Source organism: Thunnus albacares, chromosome 21 (assembly GCF_914725855.1).
Source record: "Thunnus albacares chromosome 21, fThuAlb1.1, whole genome shotgun sequence".
NCBI classification, from domain to species: Eukaryota; Metazoa; Chordata; class Actinopteri; order Scombriformes; family Scombridae; genus Thunnus; species Thunnus albacares.
The window spans coordinates 15,709,784-15,726,152 of NC_058126.1; the positions used below are offsets into that span (position 1 = coordinate 15,709,784).

Genomic DNA, 16,369 nt, shown 5'->3' on the forward strand with positions numbered 1-16,369 from the left:
CTCTCTCTCTCTCTCTCTCTCTCTCCTCACATACACACGGAGACATATCGTCTGACTGACTACCTTTTCATTACCTGCTTCAGTGGTGTACTTGAGCGACAGTATAGTGCGCAAAAGTTCTTTGGAGGTCGGATGCGTGTGTGTGTCTTTGTGTTTTTGTGCATGTGTGTGTCTCCCTAAAAGATAGAGACAGGTGTTTTTAGACTCAGAGGAAGTCTTGAGTGCTCGTTTTATTGTGTGAGCCATTTTAGACTGTTGCTCTGTGATTTGGATCAACTTCTATGGTTTAGATTTTTCTTTATTCTATACATCCTGTCTCCATTATCTCTCTCTCTCTCTCTCTTCCCTTACACACACATATACACTTTCCCCATTTCCTTTTGGCTTAACTGTGTTTGTGCATGTGTACATGTGCTGGGATGTGTATATGTGTGTCTGTGCGGGGGGGGGGGGGGTGGGAGGGGGAGGAGGAGGAGGGGAGAGGAGTCAGTTGGGGAAGAGGGAGGCAAAGGAGCAAGGGGTACGAGGTGGGGGGTGGGGGGGGGGGTCCTACGCTCCCGGGAGAGAGGCAATTTCACAGCTGGTTTGCTCCTTAGGCAGTCAGGCTGAAAATGCTGCAGATTTGTGGAGCAAATTGAAATGGTGTCAGTGCAGGAACAAAGCGCCGAGCTGAATGACGAGGTAGGCGTGTGTGTGTGTGTGTGTGTGTGTGTGTGTGTATGTGTGTGTGTGTGTGTATTGCAGTGTGTACGTTCGAGGGAGAGAGTGAGGTGGGGTTGAGGGGCTCTAAATTCAATAACAACCCTGTAACATTTTAGCCACGCCTTTCTGACACCTGTCAGTCAATCAATAAGCAGCGACTGGCCCGCCCACAATCAGCGTTATATTGTTTGAATGTGAGTGATGTGTGCTTGCGTGTGTGTGTGTGTGTGTGTGTGTGTGTGTGTGTGTGTGTGTGTGTGTGTGTGCATGTGTGTGTGCGCGTGTGTGTGTGTGTGTGTGTGTGTGTGTGTGTTTTATTTTCAAGAGGAAGAAGTGGTGTGCGGTGTTTGTGCCGACCGAGCTTGTTCAACCTTGGCAACCGTAACCGAGGCTCCATTATGGGTTGTGCATGGTTTGGTTGTTGACTAGGCAGTGCATCAGCGGTCAACAGCTGTGCGTGCCATGTGGGCAGCCATAGAGAGCCATTAAACACACACACACACACACACACACACACGCTCACATTCACACGTCACATAGTTTGCATTTAGTTGCATTAGATACTCTTGCCACTTGATTATGCCACAGCAGTAAAAACTGAAATTAAAATTACGCACATTGCCGATTGGCAGGTATAATGGGCACACACAAGCTCGCTTCACTCAAACACACACACACACACACACACACACTCAAATACTGACACACAGAAATTGTCAGGGGATTCTTCCTGGTGGTAATAATAAAGCACTCGGCGCACACCTGATGGCAGTGTGGGGTCGGGGCTTAGCGTGCCCTCTCCAGCGTAGCAGGGAAATGACGAGCCAATAACTGCAATTAAACATGCAGTATAATGGCTAATCAAATTGACAGCCTCGGCTGTTCGCATGCCTCTCTCACAATGGCTTATCACAACAAACTATTATGAGGGAGGGTATTTCAGGCCTGATCCCCTCTTTTCTTTCTCTCTCTCTCTCTCTCTCTCTCTCTCTCTCTTCCTCACTGTCTCTGATTCTCCCCATCTCTCACTTCTTTCTGTATCTTTACCCTTTTCTCTCTCTTTTTTTATTTTTCCCTCCCACCTCTCTGTCTTGCTCATCCTCTCCTTCTCTCTCTCGCTCTGGCAGGCTGTCGTGTTGCTCCAGTTAATTGCAGTGGAGATTAACAAAGCAAGCAAATTTGTTTTCTTGCTCTACTGTGTCACACAGAGGAAGGGAGATGTTTTCAGGGAGGGATAGTCGCACGAGCGGGGTGCACATTTGTAGAGTCACATTCGATCTACCTGTTTCACAAACTGGTAAACCGGGTTTATTAATCTGTTTTGGGTGTTTGGTTTTTTTTTGTCTTGTTATGATGTTGACTCTCCAGCCTCATTAGACTAAAATATGGACATTAATAACTTACTAATGCAAACAGGGAATAACAAATTAGCCATGTTGGTGAGTTACTGTATCCAACAAGTGGTGACATACTGTATGTGTTTCTGTATCAGAACAGGAACCTGACTATTATCTTAACTTAGGAGTTTTCATGCATTTAGAGCTGCAAGTAGATCATTTTATTATCAATCTGATTATTTTCTCAACTGTTTCATCATTTTTGTCAAAAGGTCAGAAAGGTCTTGGACCAAGTGCCTGAAAGCCAATGATATTCAGTTTATCAAATAAGACAAAGAAAAGAAGCAAATTACGACATTTCAGAAGCTGGAACCAGCAAAAGTGAGGCATTTTTTGCTTTTTAAAATGACTCTAACAATTAATTTTCTGTCAATCAGCTAATCATTTCAGCTCTACACACACAATTCAAAGACAGTCACCCACTTTGTGAGTATGGTAGTCACACCAGAGACATAGAAATGAAGCCTGAATGAGCTTTTTTCTGTGAAATCAGAAACCAACAAGTCTATCACTTGTTTTTGATCACCTAAATAGATTGTAATCGTTTTAATAGCAGTTTTTATTTAGATTTTTAGCCAACAATGGTTTCCTTGCAGGCACTGGTTCGTTGGCACATCCGAGTCATTAGCACAACTAGGAGGCTGATGTGAACTTTTTCTCCCACTCAGCCGCTCATATTTATGGTCTGTACAACATGACGTTAGTAGAGGAAAAAAATGGAGATGATAGGAAGGTGGGACTGTAAGAAAGTGGGTACAGGTTTGCTGTTTTACATGATATGAGGGACACACAAAATCTTGACATGACCTCAGTGAAGCTTTTAACATAATTTTCATCAGAGTGTGCGGCAGGTTTTGTGTTTTTTTGTTGTAGTACTGAAGGTTTAATCTGTGTTTGTCTGTGTTTGTTCTCTCTGCAGTACTCTGAGAAGGCCCTGTACAACCAGCTGTGCTTCTACAGGTTCATCTTTGACTGGGACTACGCAGTTGCCAAAGTACTACCGAGTGATGAGAGAAGTAAGATTATGCACACACACATGCATGTTGCTGCTCTGTTAGGACTTTTACCCAAATTTCAAAAGCCTCACTCCTTGCTACAGGATTTCACTCTAAAGTTTTTGCAGTGTTGGTTGCAAAAACAGGCTTGCTTTTAAATTTTTTATCATATTTTATTCATTTTTTTCCCTCCCGGTTTTTGTTATTATTCTGCCGTACCGCCTTTTGGAAGTGAAATCAAGTTACTAGAACTGCTATTGAAGTTTGAATTTTGATGCCCTAACAATGCTTCTTCACAAATACACAAACAACATAGCATTAGCAATCAATGCCTCAACGTAAACCTTTTACCCAGGCTGCACTTACAATATTCACCAATGATGTGACACACACACACACACACACACACACATAAGTAGGGGAGTATGGGCATTGGATATGGGGAGGGGGGTTAAGGACATTCAGCTCTTCGAGTCGACAGCCCTAATTTAGGAGACGGATTCAATCACACACACATACAGAATGCAAAACGCTCCAATCACTGGAAGAAAGAAGGAAAGAGCCCTCCATCGCTCTCCCCCTACCCTCACTGTCCATCTCTATCGCTTTCTCTCCTTTGCTCTCTCTCTCCTTTCTCTCTCTCTCTCTCTCTCTCCCTCTCTTGGACAGGCACTCGTTTGGCTGTGTTGATTGAAAACAGGTTTTAGATTTGGGGAAATGATAGGGGGAGTAATGGGAGCGCTGACGAAAGGATAGCCCTTCTCCTATAATGGGACATGGAGCGTATATTTCCCCCCTTGGACTCAAATAGACGCTACTCCAGCGCTCTGGGCGCGCTCAGTAGGCGTCAGCCACAAGGCCTCTTTACCCATAGTTCTCCCTGATTGATGTCACTTGATTAGAAAGGGCCGCTGGGCCGAGTGATTTATTTATTTGATTAAATATTTATGTATGTATGTTATTTATGTATGTATGCCTGAATGCTGCGAGTGTGTGTGCCAGCCAGGACCCAAGTGAGGCAGCGAAAGAGTGAGACAGCAGAGGTAAATATAACGTGTAATCAACAGATGACCACTCAGAAGATGGAGGGAGCTGAAATAGAGGGATTGGACCAGTGTAGAAGAGGGAGGGGGTGGGGGGGTACTAACATGATTATAGCCTCCATTTTTGCTTTCTTTTATTTCTGTCTTTGCCCAGATGCAAGAAATCATCGCCAATCAATTCTTGACTCTCCTCTTTTCTTTATGTTCCTGCTCTTTGCAGTGTTTTTGATCTGCTCCGGGCTTTCTCTTCCTGAGTTTCTGTCTTATTTTGTACAACACAATACAGCCAAGCGCAATAACATTTCAGTTATTGCTGTAGATCAGTGATTCGCAATCTTTTTCGCTCATGAGCCCTTAAAATGCTGTGAGCAGTTCAACTAAAAGAGTCATTTTAGCTTCTTTGTTTGATTTGAGTAATTGTTTGAGGCCTACGGAGGTAAAAACTGTATTTCACAAGAATAAAACAAAGAGAAGTTTGAAACAATTAGCATGTTGGGAACTCAGCATCTCAGTACAGGACCTTATAAACAGTATGGACATTTGACAAACATTAGAAAGCAGGTTTATCATTACTATTTGTTTCTTTCAAGTGGGTAGCTCTGAAAAGTGAAGCCAATGCGGAAAGGACTGAAACCTGCATTCTCTCTAATTGCCATTAGGGGGCGACTCCAGTGGCTCCCAAAAGAAGTCCGATTGTGTGGAAGTCTATGAGGAAATGACCCTACTTCTCATTTGATTTATTACCTCAGTAAACACTTTCATAATGAGTTTATGGTCTCAATTGCTAGTTTCAAGTCTTCTTCAACACAGCATGATATTCATTTTGTAAATTATGGTCCAATTTAGAGTAAAATAGACAATAAAGCAGGGTATGTCTTACAGCGTGTCTACGTTGTGATTGACAAGTCACTGCCACAACGACAGTATTAGTTAGGTAACATGACCAAAGCATAACTCCAGATTCACAGAGTGTAGGCGTAGCCATAGCCATCGCTATTTCAGTGTATTTTAGTTCATTGTAACATTTGGTCGCCTAAAAAAGTTTTGTTCAGTGTTTCCTTGTACCAAAAGACCCTCTAAGTAGTCGGATGTTCAGTTTTTCCAGTAAGGACATTTTGTTTTAATGGTTTTAAGCCTGTTTTTTGCAAGTGAAAATTAGCATTAGCATTAGTATTATCACAGTTAACCATAGACTGTAAATACCTTGTGCTAAACAGGCTAGCAGCTAGCGTTAGGGTCAGTTCCACCCTCTTGTCCAAATATAGTCACTTCTGGCTCCACAAATCCAAGATGGCGATGGTCAAAATGCAAACTCGAGCCTTCAAAAACAGTCCACAAAACCATGGGTGACGTCACGGTGGCTACGTCCATTTTTTTTTTTTTTTTTTTAATAGTCTTTGGTTTCTTTCCATGTTTAGACTTATGTGTTCTGTGTACATCTGTGTTTAAGCCACAGTAGATGGCAGAGGAAGGTGTACTGACCATCAGCTTGTGGTTCAGCATGAGTTTCTTCTTGCAATGTTAAGAAGTGTATCTCAGTAAACAGTAGAAAGTCACAGATCAGGGGAAATGAAGGATAAAAAGGTTTTCGAGGGGTTGGATCATCCACCAGCTGGGGGTCTTAACCACTACATCCAGACACCACTGTGTTTACTTGTTACTGGCTCCGTCAGTCGAGAAGCAACAACTTCCTTCCGGCGCTTTGTTCCCGCACTTCCTTGTTTAGTTTCTAAACACTAGTCCTCGACTTTCCATGCATCATCCCCCAAAAACTGTTTAAGAGACAGACAGGCCTTACAAGACGGCAGATTCTGTGGCATCACACTCACACAGGCAGGCGTGCAGACCCTTTCAATTTTGCGCACAGAGTACATCGCGGAGGTAACTAAATCGATCAAAAAAAGATTCCCTTCAGAGCATCTGGGCATCACCGCTGACCCCGACACCATACTCAACGCTTCTCGCTATCCGGGTGCTGACAGCGTGTTAGAGAGCTAAAGACTGGATGCTTTGGAGCGCGTCTGTGACCACTACGGGTCACAAAGAGGTGCAGCTGCGCCACTGGTGCACAAAAAGCGCATGCTGCAGGGTTTCCTCCCGGTGAAGCGAGTGCTAGCAGGATCTGGAAGTCCCACATTCATAGAGTCTTGCCAACTTCTGATCACTTCCCTGGGAGAAATTAAAAATTTGGCTGAAGCGGCGCTGGTAATTCCAGTCTCCAGTGTCGCAGCAAAGACGCAAAATCTAATGACAATCGCCTCTGCAGCGATGTGTCCCTTGATGTGTTTGATTACGCACGAGCGAGCACCCAGTTTAAATCCATGTGGATCAGGAGGAAGGTTTGAGCTCAGTCTAGTCTACAGCAGGTCAATTTAGTTTAAGTCATATTTTAATAGCAGTTTTCTAATGTTGTAAATGTGCATTGTTCGTATTTGCCTGTTAAAGCTCAATGGCCACAATGTTTTTAGCGGCCTCGCTGTCACTGCGGGAAAAAATGTTGTGTTGACATGAGAAGTGACCGCACGTCAGTGTCTGTTCATCTTTGCTCTCCATAAATAAATAAATGCATACTGTATAAGCTTGTTCTATAAATTAATGATTAAAAATGAAAATGAATGAATGAAAACAAAAGCTATTAAATAGGCCTATGTGTTATTATCATAGAAAAATTAAAATGACAGGTAATAATAGATGATGACGGAATTTTTATGACCCTGTCTGTCAAAATGACGGACAATGAGAAAGTCTAATGTGACCACTGACTGGTAGATGAAAAAATCTGTTATGGAAATCTTGAGCTCGTCAATTCAGAAATATCAGGGGCCTTAGATGTCTTATGCAAGAAAATTAAGGAGACATGGGTCCAGTCAAAGTGTATTCCTGACACAGTGAGCGCTACTCCGGAAAACTGTCAGCATGCATGGTTATACTTCAGATAAGGATTTGCTTCCCAGACAGCTAGACAAAACATAACACCAAGAAGAAAGGAAGAAAGGTACAGCTTGACCTAAGAGAGGCCAGCTGGATAATATGGAAAATTTCTTCACAAAATCCACCGGCCAAGCATATTTTTACCAGCCAACATGATAAATTTCCTTTATGTGTCACATAAACATTTGTTTCAGTACATTTAATCTAACTATAAAGGAAGGACTCTGTATGTATGTATGTATGTATGTATGTATGTATGTATGTATGTATGTATGTATGTATGTATGTATGTCCTTTGCATATCTTGAGCACCGTTCATCCGATCAACTTCACACTTGCCGGGTGTATTGCTTAGGACCCAAGGAAGTGCACTGTCGAATTTGGAGTAATATGGACATGTTTATTGTTAAACTTTGAATAAACGAGCAAGGTGTTGAAGTGGTGACCGTTTTCCGCTGCGGGAGTGGAGCATTTCTCTGAATCTGGAAATGAATTTGGATTCGTGATTGGATATTCTTACTCGGGATAAAATTTGATGATTTGGAAATTGCATAGGGCCTAACTGGAAATGGCTAACTGAGGTGCGTAATAGTCAAATAACGACCGAAAATATCAAGTCTCTGCATGAGTTGCTTTCACCAAAATATATTTGTTTCTGATATTTTTGTACTCCATAATAATAAAACTGTAAGTATGAGAACAGCTGGTGATCAGAGCTGTACAGTGAGGCAGAGAAAAGTTTTTGCACCTGGTGTGCTCTAAAAAGAGAATAATAGACAGCGAAAACACAGCTTTTAATCAAGAATGGACAGACTATTAGCTACTTCCCATGCACAGTTCAAAACCAGTTTATCTAATATGAGCACAAATCTTTTGAGCAAACATACTCACTCAAATAATCCAAACTGAAGCCACAGAAAATAAATGATCTAAGAGCCCAACATGATTGATCCACTTTATTTTAAGATGCATATTTTTTCAATGTGTTTTATTTTTAAATGCAGCCCTCATTATTCTTGAAATGAGAAAAGATTCACTATTACTAAGTACTTAACAGGCACTGCACCAGTTGGGATAATAAAGTATTGCTATGTGCCAAATGCAGGTAGATTTTCTCTTTGGCAATACTAGGAGCACTCGAAACTGTCTGGCTGGCGCTCCTCCTCAGACTGTCTTTAGCGCTCCTACAGTTGTGCAGCACTATTTAGACGCGCGTTAAAAAAACACATGGTGCACATGTCTACACTGTATAGGGACAAAAATGCCAGACATTTTATTGCACGACTATCTTGTTACATTTACTCGCCAGTGTGGTGGATAGCCTTCTGATATTTACTCGCCAAACGGAAAATCTACCTGCATTTGGCGCTTGGTGGGTCTTAATTTCACACCCTGACTGTATCAGTAATGCTGTCGGGCAACACTGACAAACCTGTGTCTTCGCCAAATGATTAATATCCAACACACACACAGTAAGATGCATGTATAGACACACTCATGCTGCTATAAAATATAGGTTTAAGGTGTTATCCTTCAGTCATGGGGCAGTAATACCCCATATTACTGCATTACACACCCAGGGGCCACACTGCTCAGATTACAGGGAGGAGACATACAATCCTATACACGCTACTCTACTCTGTTGTGTGTGTATGTGGTGGGAGTGTGTGCATATATCTATACAGATTTATGAGCACTGTTTGTGTATCTAAATTTAATATTGTTATATTGTATGTCTGTGCGGCGGTGGTAGTATTCTAAACTTCAGCTTCTATTTTTGTGCCGGCGGATTGAATTTTTAAATGCAACTTAGCTTTGCTTTTATTCCTCTGTTTGAGATCACAAATGGTTAATTCATGTTGACAGTGGTCTTGGTATATGCCTTTTGATACAAGAATAGAAAATACCGGTGTATAAACTAAGTTTTCCAAAAACAAATAACAACATGATGATCTGTGTTTTTCTTATTGTCAACAAATTTTATGAAAATACCAAAATCAGCAATGAATTTATCCTACTAACCTGTATTGCCTGTGTAGCCAAAGCCTGATATAATGTATTTCTTTGTGTCATAGAGCTCCATTGTTGTCCAAAAACAATTACAGACGCATCGATCGGTGCCTGGTTATCTGAGTACCAGGTTACTCAGAAAAACCAGGTTATGCAGCTCATCTTAGATACTGTAAATCTGCAAATATACATATTTATTTAGGAAACACGGGCGTCTTAGTGCTTGAAGACGCTGCGTTGGTCTTGACTCGCAACACAAATTGTCTTTTACGGTCATATTTTCAGCGGGAGAAACAAAACTTATTTTTACTTCTACAGACTACTTTGTGTAAGTTTTAGTTGGATGATATGAGACTGCATCGTGTGTATATATGTATGTATGTAATGGTCTCGCCTTTCATTCATCTGCTACGCTGTTACTTTTTCTGTCTGAAGTCTTTGTCATGCACATGCGTACTAGTAAAAACCTGATTAGAAACCCAGTTACCTGTACACGAGAAATCTAACCAGCTAACAGAAAACGTGTTTCTTTTACATGGTGTTAAAGAAATCCACGTACTAGAGAACACCGACTGCACCACTGTTACTGAATTATATGTAAATGTACTGAGTGAGGCACAATGTTTAAGGGTTTGACTTGTTTCTACAATTAACATGGGCACTTTTGATAAGATCCCACATACACTACCCTGGTGTTGGAAATACTTGCTAACCCATCAAAACTATGACTGAAAATAGTCTCTTAACATAGTCAACGTACAACTTACTCCTGCTTGAGTAAGTGTAGTGAGTTGTGTTTTAGGGAATTATTTTGCTTTTTTTTAAAAAAATCAAGTGTATATTACTTTTACTTATTTTTTTACTATATTTTTAAAGATTTGTGTCTTCAGTTGGAATGAATGGGCCTCACAGGCAGAGGATAATGGAAAAGATGAGAGACAGACAAACATTTTGTTGGTCTTTCCATTGGTTTTATTGACAATAACAAAACTTTAGAATATTGCCATACAATACATGTATGTTTGTGTTATCTGTTTACTAAACTGTATCATAGTATACTGCAGTAACTGTACTGCCATATAGTTTAGATGGTATCTGGGTATTTATGGTTTGCTGAGGCATTCAGAGAAACTTGAATGTCTGTGTTTACATGTGTACTGAACATACACAATAAAGCACATTAAAGTAAAATGGCTTTACATAAAAGACCTCTGAGTCAACGCTAAATGTAATTTGATCAGCTCAGATGTGTGTACACTGCAGTGTTGCTGTGTGTGTGTGTGTCTGTGTGTGTGTGTCTGTGTGTGTGTAAGCGTACGCCTGTCTTATCTACATGTACATTGCATTTTTGTGCCTGATTGCTGCGACTGAGTAAAACATGGAGGTAATTTCATCCGCTGCAGGAGATCTCTAATAGATTATACACACACACAGGCGCAGGCACACACACACTATGAAAAAACATGCTGTCCATTCCTTAGCTGGGAACATCCCGTATCAATGACTTTCAAATCATTTCATGTCAGTTTTCTTCTCTCCGTCTCCCCTGCTCTCCCTTTTTTTATCTCCCCCCCTCCCTTCCTCAGTCTATCTGTTGCTTTTCTCTTCCTTCCATCACCCCCCCTCCCACCCCCCCCTCCAGGTCTCAATCTTGAGTGTGGGCAGTATGATTGCGTGTGTGAGCAATAATGTAATTTTGCCGCATTGATAAAATATAAATTGTCCTTGAGCTGCGCTTTTCTAATGATCCATTTACCGGCAGCTTCCCTGCCACCTCTCAGCGCTCTGCATTTGGTCCTCTTCTACCCTCCCACTCCTCTTCCCCTCTTTATCTTCTTTCTCTTCTCCTCCTTTCCCTCCTCTCCCTCTCTTCCCTCTCCATTTTCTTCCCCCTCTCCTTCTCTCTCTCTCTCTCTCTGTCTCTCTCTCTCTTCATCTTCCACGCTCCCCTCCCTTTCTCCGGCAATACAAAGCGGGGTGGCAAAATCCGCGGGTGCGATTGTCAAATCAATTATTCATTCTGTGCAATTACACTCACACAAAGAAGTTTCCCTGTGCTCCGAGTGGTGATTAAATTAACTGCTATTCCAGCTGCCCGTCGCCACCAGCCTAATAGAATATTCATGGAGGCGGCCGACGGAATGGCCGATCTCCATTAACTTCATCATGCTCACTTAATTACAGGCTTGTTATTGTATTTACACCTAGTTAGAGCGTGCAGAGCCCCGATCTACTCGTGCCCAGCACCGCCAGAGTGTGCGCGAGTGTGTGACAACACCTAGTTAGAGCAAAGATAACCCCTGATACACTCACTGTTCGCATGAACGTGTATGTGAGGAAGAGAGAGGGGGGACGGCGTCTGGGTTGACAAATTTCTGTCCCGTGCGATTAATTAGGCAAAGTTTTGCCGATCTAAAGCTACATTCGTTTCTGCTTTATGCTTTCTATCCATACGTCATTTTCCCTTTTTTTTCCATTTCATCTGTCTTTCTTGTTATTTCCTTCTCTCCTTTTTTCCCTTTTTCGCCTCGGCCTTCCCAACAACGCCGTCTCTCCTCTCCTTCCGCTTCACTCTCGCTCTTTAAGGGAGGCTATTTATTTGAACTACGCTCCCCACTGTGCTCCGACTTGCTGCAAGGTCTCCCCCTCTTTCTTTTCCTCTCTGTGACTCTTAAATCATTCTTTTATCTGTTCGCCACACAGTGATTGAGGCGGAAAAGAGAAAGGAGTGAGGAAGGGAAGAAGAGAGGAGAAGAGAGGAGAGGAGGAGGGTGGGGGGAGAATTATTTTTTCCTACCTTTCAGAAATGATGACATGATTGCTTTCGCTTGATCATGCATCATCACCCCCCCCTTCTATTCCGCGGATAAATAGACTAGTTTGTCTCTCCCTGCCTCTCTTCTCCCCTTTCTCCCTCCATCCCTGTCTTTGCTAACATGTGGATTATCTGGTAATAGTTGCTTTTAAGTCAACCACACCATCTTCAGTGTGTGTGTGCGTGTGTGATTGCTGTTTGTCACATGGATGTTTTTTTAGTCACCATGACTGTGAGTTAGTGTGCTTTTTAAGTGTTTAACTACCATCAATCGTCTGTGTGTATGTTCTTTCAGTGTGTATGAGAGTGTGTGTGTGTGTGTGTGTGTGTGTGTCTCACTGTTGATCTCTGTGTATCTAACCTTTGTTCCCTTGGTCAGTCAGTGGGCTGGTATTTATCCAGCAGCCACTAATGTAGCAGGCAGGAAGGACAAGACAGGAGATAGGGCTGTGGAGATGGCGAGGACATGACAACCGACCATATGGATGACTGTGTGTGTGTGTGTGTGTGTGTGTGAGAGAGAGAGAGAGAGATCTAGATAGTTAACACAAACCCACACAAAAATGAGTCAATATTTTTTTTAAAAACTGTTTGCTAGAAGTGTTTTGGTCAGGATTGGGAGTAATGCCAAAAAACTATTAGTTGGTTAACTGATAATCAAAAATGAATAACATGTTGATACATCCATTGGTTCAAGCTTCTGAAATCTGTTGATTTGCTGCTTTCTCTACTGGTTTAATATCATTGAGTTTTGGACTGGGGGCTCTGGGAACTTGTGATAGACATTTTTTAACATATAGCACATAATACAGACTAAACCTGGGATTTCCAACTAGAGGTAGTTCTCCAGTTGCCACAGGGTACATGGAAAGATTATGAAGTACCTCAGCTAACTTTAAAAGTAACTGATATTATGAGTTGGTTAAAACACATATTAGTTTAGGGGGAAAATTAAGACCCATAGGTTCACATATTTGTGTGAAGCTGATCTTTAGTTGTATATATCACATTAGCTAATAAACTACCAGCTACGTTACACTCCTGAACACCACATTCTGCAAGCGAGAGTCCATTAAAATCTAGTCAGCAATCGAGCAAAGAAACTTATTGATAAATGTTTTGAAATGTTCAGCTTTTGCTCGTCCAAATGGTAAAAGTGCAAATGCAAACTTGACAATATCCACTTGTGTCTAATTAATAACATCCCATTTAAAGTGAATACATTCGGAGCATGACAAGTGGTGTCGATGAAGGAGCACCAGAGCGGCTCTGATAGGGTAAAAAGTTTGGAAAGCACTGAATTAAAGCGTTAATGAATTACTTGAAAAAATAATCAACAGGTTAATAGATAAATAATGACAGTAGTCATCAGTTGCCATCCAAGCTTTGATTCTGATTACCTCCATTGCTGTTTGATCCCCGGCTTCTCCCGTCCACATGTCAAAGTGTCCTTGAGCAAGACGCTGAACCCTGATTGCTACCGATGTTTCAGGCAGCATCTCAGATAGTAGCCTGTTGCCATCTCCATAGATAACAGTGCTATATAAATGCTGTGCTTCCAGTCATTTTTGGATGTAACTTGTCTTTTCATGCATTTGTTTAAAAAAAAAAAAAAAAAAAAAAAGAGCTGTAATCTCAGTTTTTTAATCGTTTAAAGAAATATACATATTTTTAATTTGAAGTAAAAAGGTAGAACAATATGTGATTCCCACACCAACTTGTGCAACCCAGTTTATGTTTGATATGAACAAGACTGAATCATAATACTGTAATCAGATCAGTGTTGGACCAAACAAAACTTTCTCCTCCTCATTTCCATTCCTTCTTCGCCGGCGACTGCTGCAGTCATTCCCGACTCCTTGGTCTGATAGTGTGTTATTACTTGGTTTCATGATACTTGGTCTACATTTGATGCTCAGTATAATATCGTAAAGATTTGGTTTCGGTGGCCACCCTGCCCGAGATAGTATCAGTCTTCTCTCTGGCGTCATTGCAGCCCACCTGAAGGGATAACAGAGACAAGATAATGACTTCACGCTCTCGTTGGGCTTTTCTATCGATCTTATGATCTTGTGTGTGTGTGCACGCGCTGCCATCGACCCATCAGTCCAATTCTGTGATCCCCCCCCCCCCCCTCCTCCCCAGCCCTCGAAGTGATAGCATTGGATCTGTTAGCTCTCCAGTTAAGGGTGAAACGCTCCTCGGTGTTTATTAGTAACGAGACACAGCCGGCGTGCGTGCTCAGCTCCTCTTACAGTGGGACTCTGCAGAACCTAATCATAGGGGTGGGGGGGGTGGGGGTTTGGGAGGGGGAGTGAGAGTCATCCAGGAGTGAATCTCTCACTAGTTTGAAATGCACACTGTAATATCAAGTCACAGTAGCCTGTAGTATCGACTTTGATGCAGTTTAGGAACTGAATGATCTTCTATTGAGCACTGCCAATGATAACTCCTCTTCTTTTTCTTGCCCTCCTTGTTCTCCAGCTCTAGTTTCCCGGATGAGAAATGAAAAGGATGCGTATCGGAGGCTGAAAGAAGTGCCAGACAAAGCCCTGGCCGCCAGTGGCTACTCGGAAATTAACCTGGCCAAACTCTTCCAGGCCTTCTCCTCCCTCAAGTAAAACAACACACACACATCTGTAAAGAAAAACCCACTGAGAGGCTCCAACATCCGACTCCGGTCCAGGGCGTCTGTATACAATTTGTACATTTGACATCTGTTTTTGGTTTATGAATATCGCAAAGTTGGTGATTTTAAGCTTTGACCTCCTAACTTCTATATCTCTGTACATAATGGGCCCGTTATACGGCTTCAAACCCAATCACAGTTCTCCCCCTCCGTCAGTTCCTTCACATACGCACACACACTCATGTCTTGACCCCATCATCCTGACTCTGTATGGTAAAAGGGGAGTAGCAATCATACCTAAATGATAGTCTATTGTGTGTGTGTGTGTGTGTGTGTGTGTGTGTGTGTGTGTGTGTGTGTGTGTGTGTGTATGTGTGTGTGTATGTGTGTGTGTGCAAAAAATGACTTATCCGCAGAGCAGCCAGTATTCTCCAAAAGCTGCTAATTAGCCAATGATAGTGACCTCGGCCACTAAGACCACTGGATGCCTGCAGCGATCGGACACTTGTTCTGATTACCACCATTCATCCCGAGGGTGTGTGTGTGTGTGTGTGTGTGTGTGTGTGTGTGTGTGTGTGTGTGTGTCAGAACGGAGGATGAAAGAAAGGAGTAAGGAGGATGCAGGGAGTGACGGGGTGAGGGAGGCCACACGCGCTGCTCCCTCGCTCTTTTGTCTCCGTATCGAACAGCTGATCTCCTTCTCCTCCACTGCCTCTGTTTAACTGATGTCATTTCATCCCTTTCACTCCTTTTTTTTTTTTTTTTTTTTTTTTTTTCCCTCCTCCCTCCTCTGGTGGTATTGTGTTTTAATGCTTGTAATTTTCTATGTATTCGACTTGTATTGCTCAGGAGGGTTTATGTAATGTTTTTTTTTTTTTTTTTCTGTAATAACTAGAATATTTCGTATTGGTCATTTTGATGTTGATGAGAACCTTTTTGATACTGAAACCTCAATAAAAAGCTAAATGGATAAGATGTTAATCTTGTGTTATTTTGCAATGGGGGGGGGGATATCCTGTAGTGTCTCCATGTTTCCTGCTTGTGCTGCACACTGTAACACTACAAATCATGCAAGTGCACTTTATTAAAATCAAAATCTGTATTTTCCTTATCTTTAACGTAAAAAACATTGATAAATTGCTCCTGCTAACAAGTATTACCTCTGTAGCCTCAACCTTATAGCTAGTAGACCAACATTGTTTTCCCAAAACTATTAAAAACATGAATGAGCCGGTTTCTTTCATTATGATGAACATGAACGTGCTATAAATACTCACTAATGCTCTGATCTGCAGCTGAAAATAGTCCCCAACAAACCACGATCTCCTCCGCTGTCAGCATGGTTTGTAAAAAAACTACAATGTCCAGCACCTTTAAGCAATCATTTAGTCTTTTGTAAGAAAATAAAAAAGCATTTTTTTTCATCTGTTTTTAAGAATTATACATCTTCAGAAGGGGTGAATGTGCCAGAGACAAGTTGGGGAAGTCAAAGTATTGTAAAATGGACTAACACTTTGTTGCTTCTTTTCTTTTGATTTGTTGACAATAACAGAAATGTAGAATATCACCAGGTGTTTCCTTTGAATTTATCTGTTGGATTTTGCTTTTTAAAATTTCATTTCAGGTTAATCGACGGCTCTTGATCACTTCCGGATTCCAGTTATTTCTAAGCTGGAGTGGGTGATACAGATGAAATCCTCTGTAAAAGGTGAATTTCATTGTTTTCGCAGTATCTATATTACTTTTTCTGGAGAAATACTTATGAATAAATTAGCTCTAGGCAGGAATGTCTTCTTTTGGCTACTCCTGTGAAATAAACTCAAGGTGCTTCTTTACATTTATGCCAA

At 41.7% G+C, this 16,369-nt stretch overlaps 1 protein-coding gene across 1 annotated transcript in view; it reads left to right on the forward strand.

Annotated features, from left to right (window-relative positions):
• Positions 1-15,492, forward strand: part of pola1 (polymerase (DNA directed), alpha 1) — a 58,483-nt gene extending 42,991 nt beyond the window's left edge. Inside the window, exons 36-37 of the mRNA XM_044339921.1 lie at positions 3,019-3,115; positions 14,378-15,492. Coding sequence (XP_044195856.1) covers positions 3,019-3,115; positions 14,378-14,514 — 234 coding nt within the window. The 3' untranslated portion in view covers positions 14,515-15,492. The remainder of the gene's footprint in view (positions 1-3,018; positions 3,116-14,377) is intronic.
• Positions 15,493-16,369: the final 877 nt, after the last annotated feature.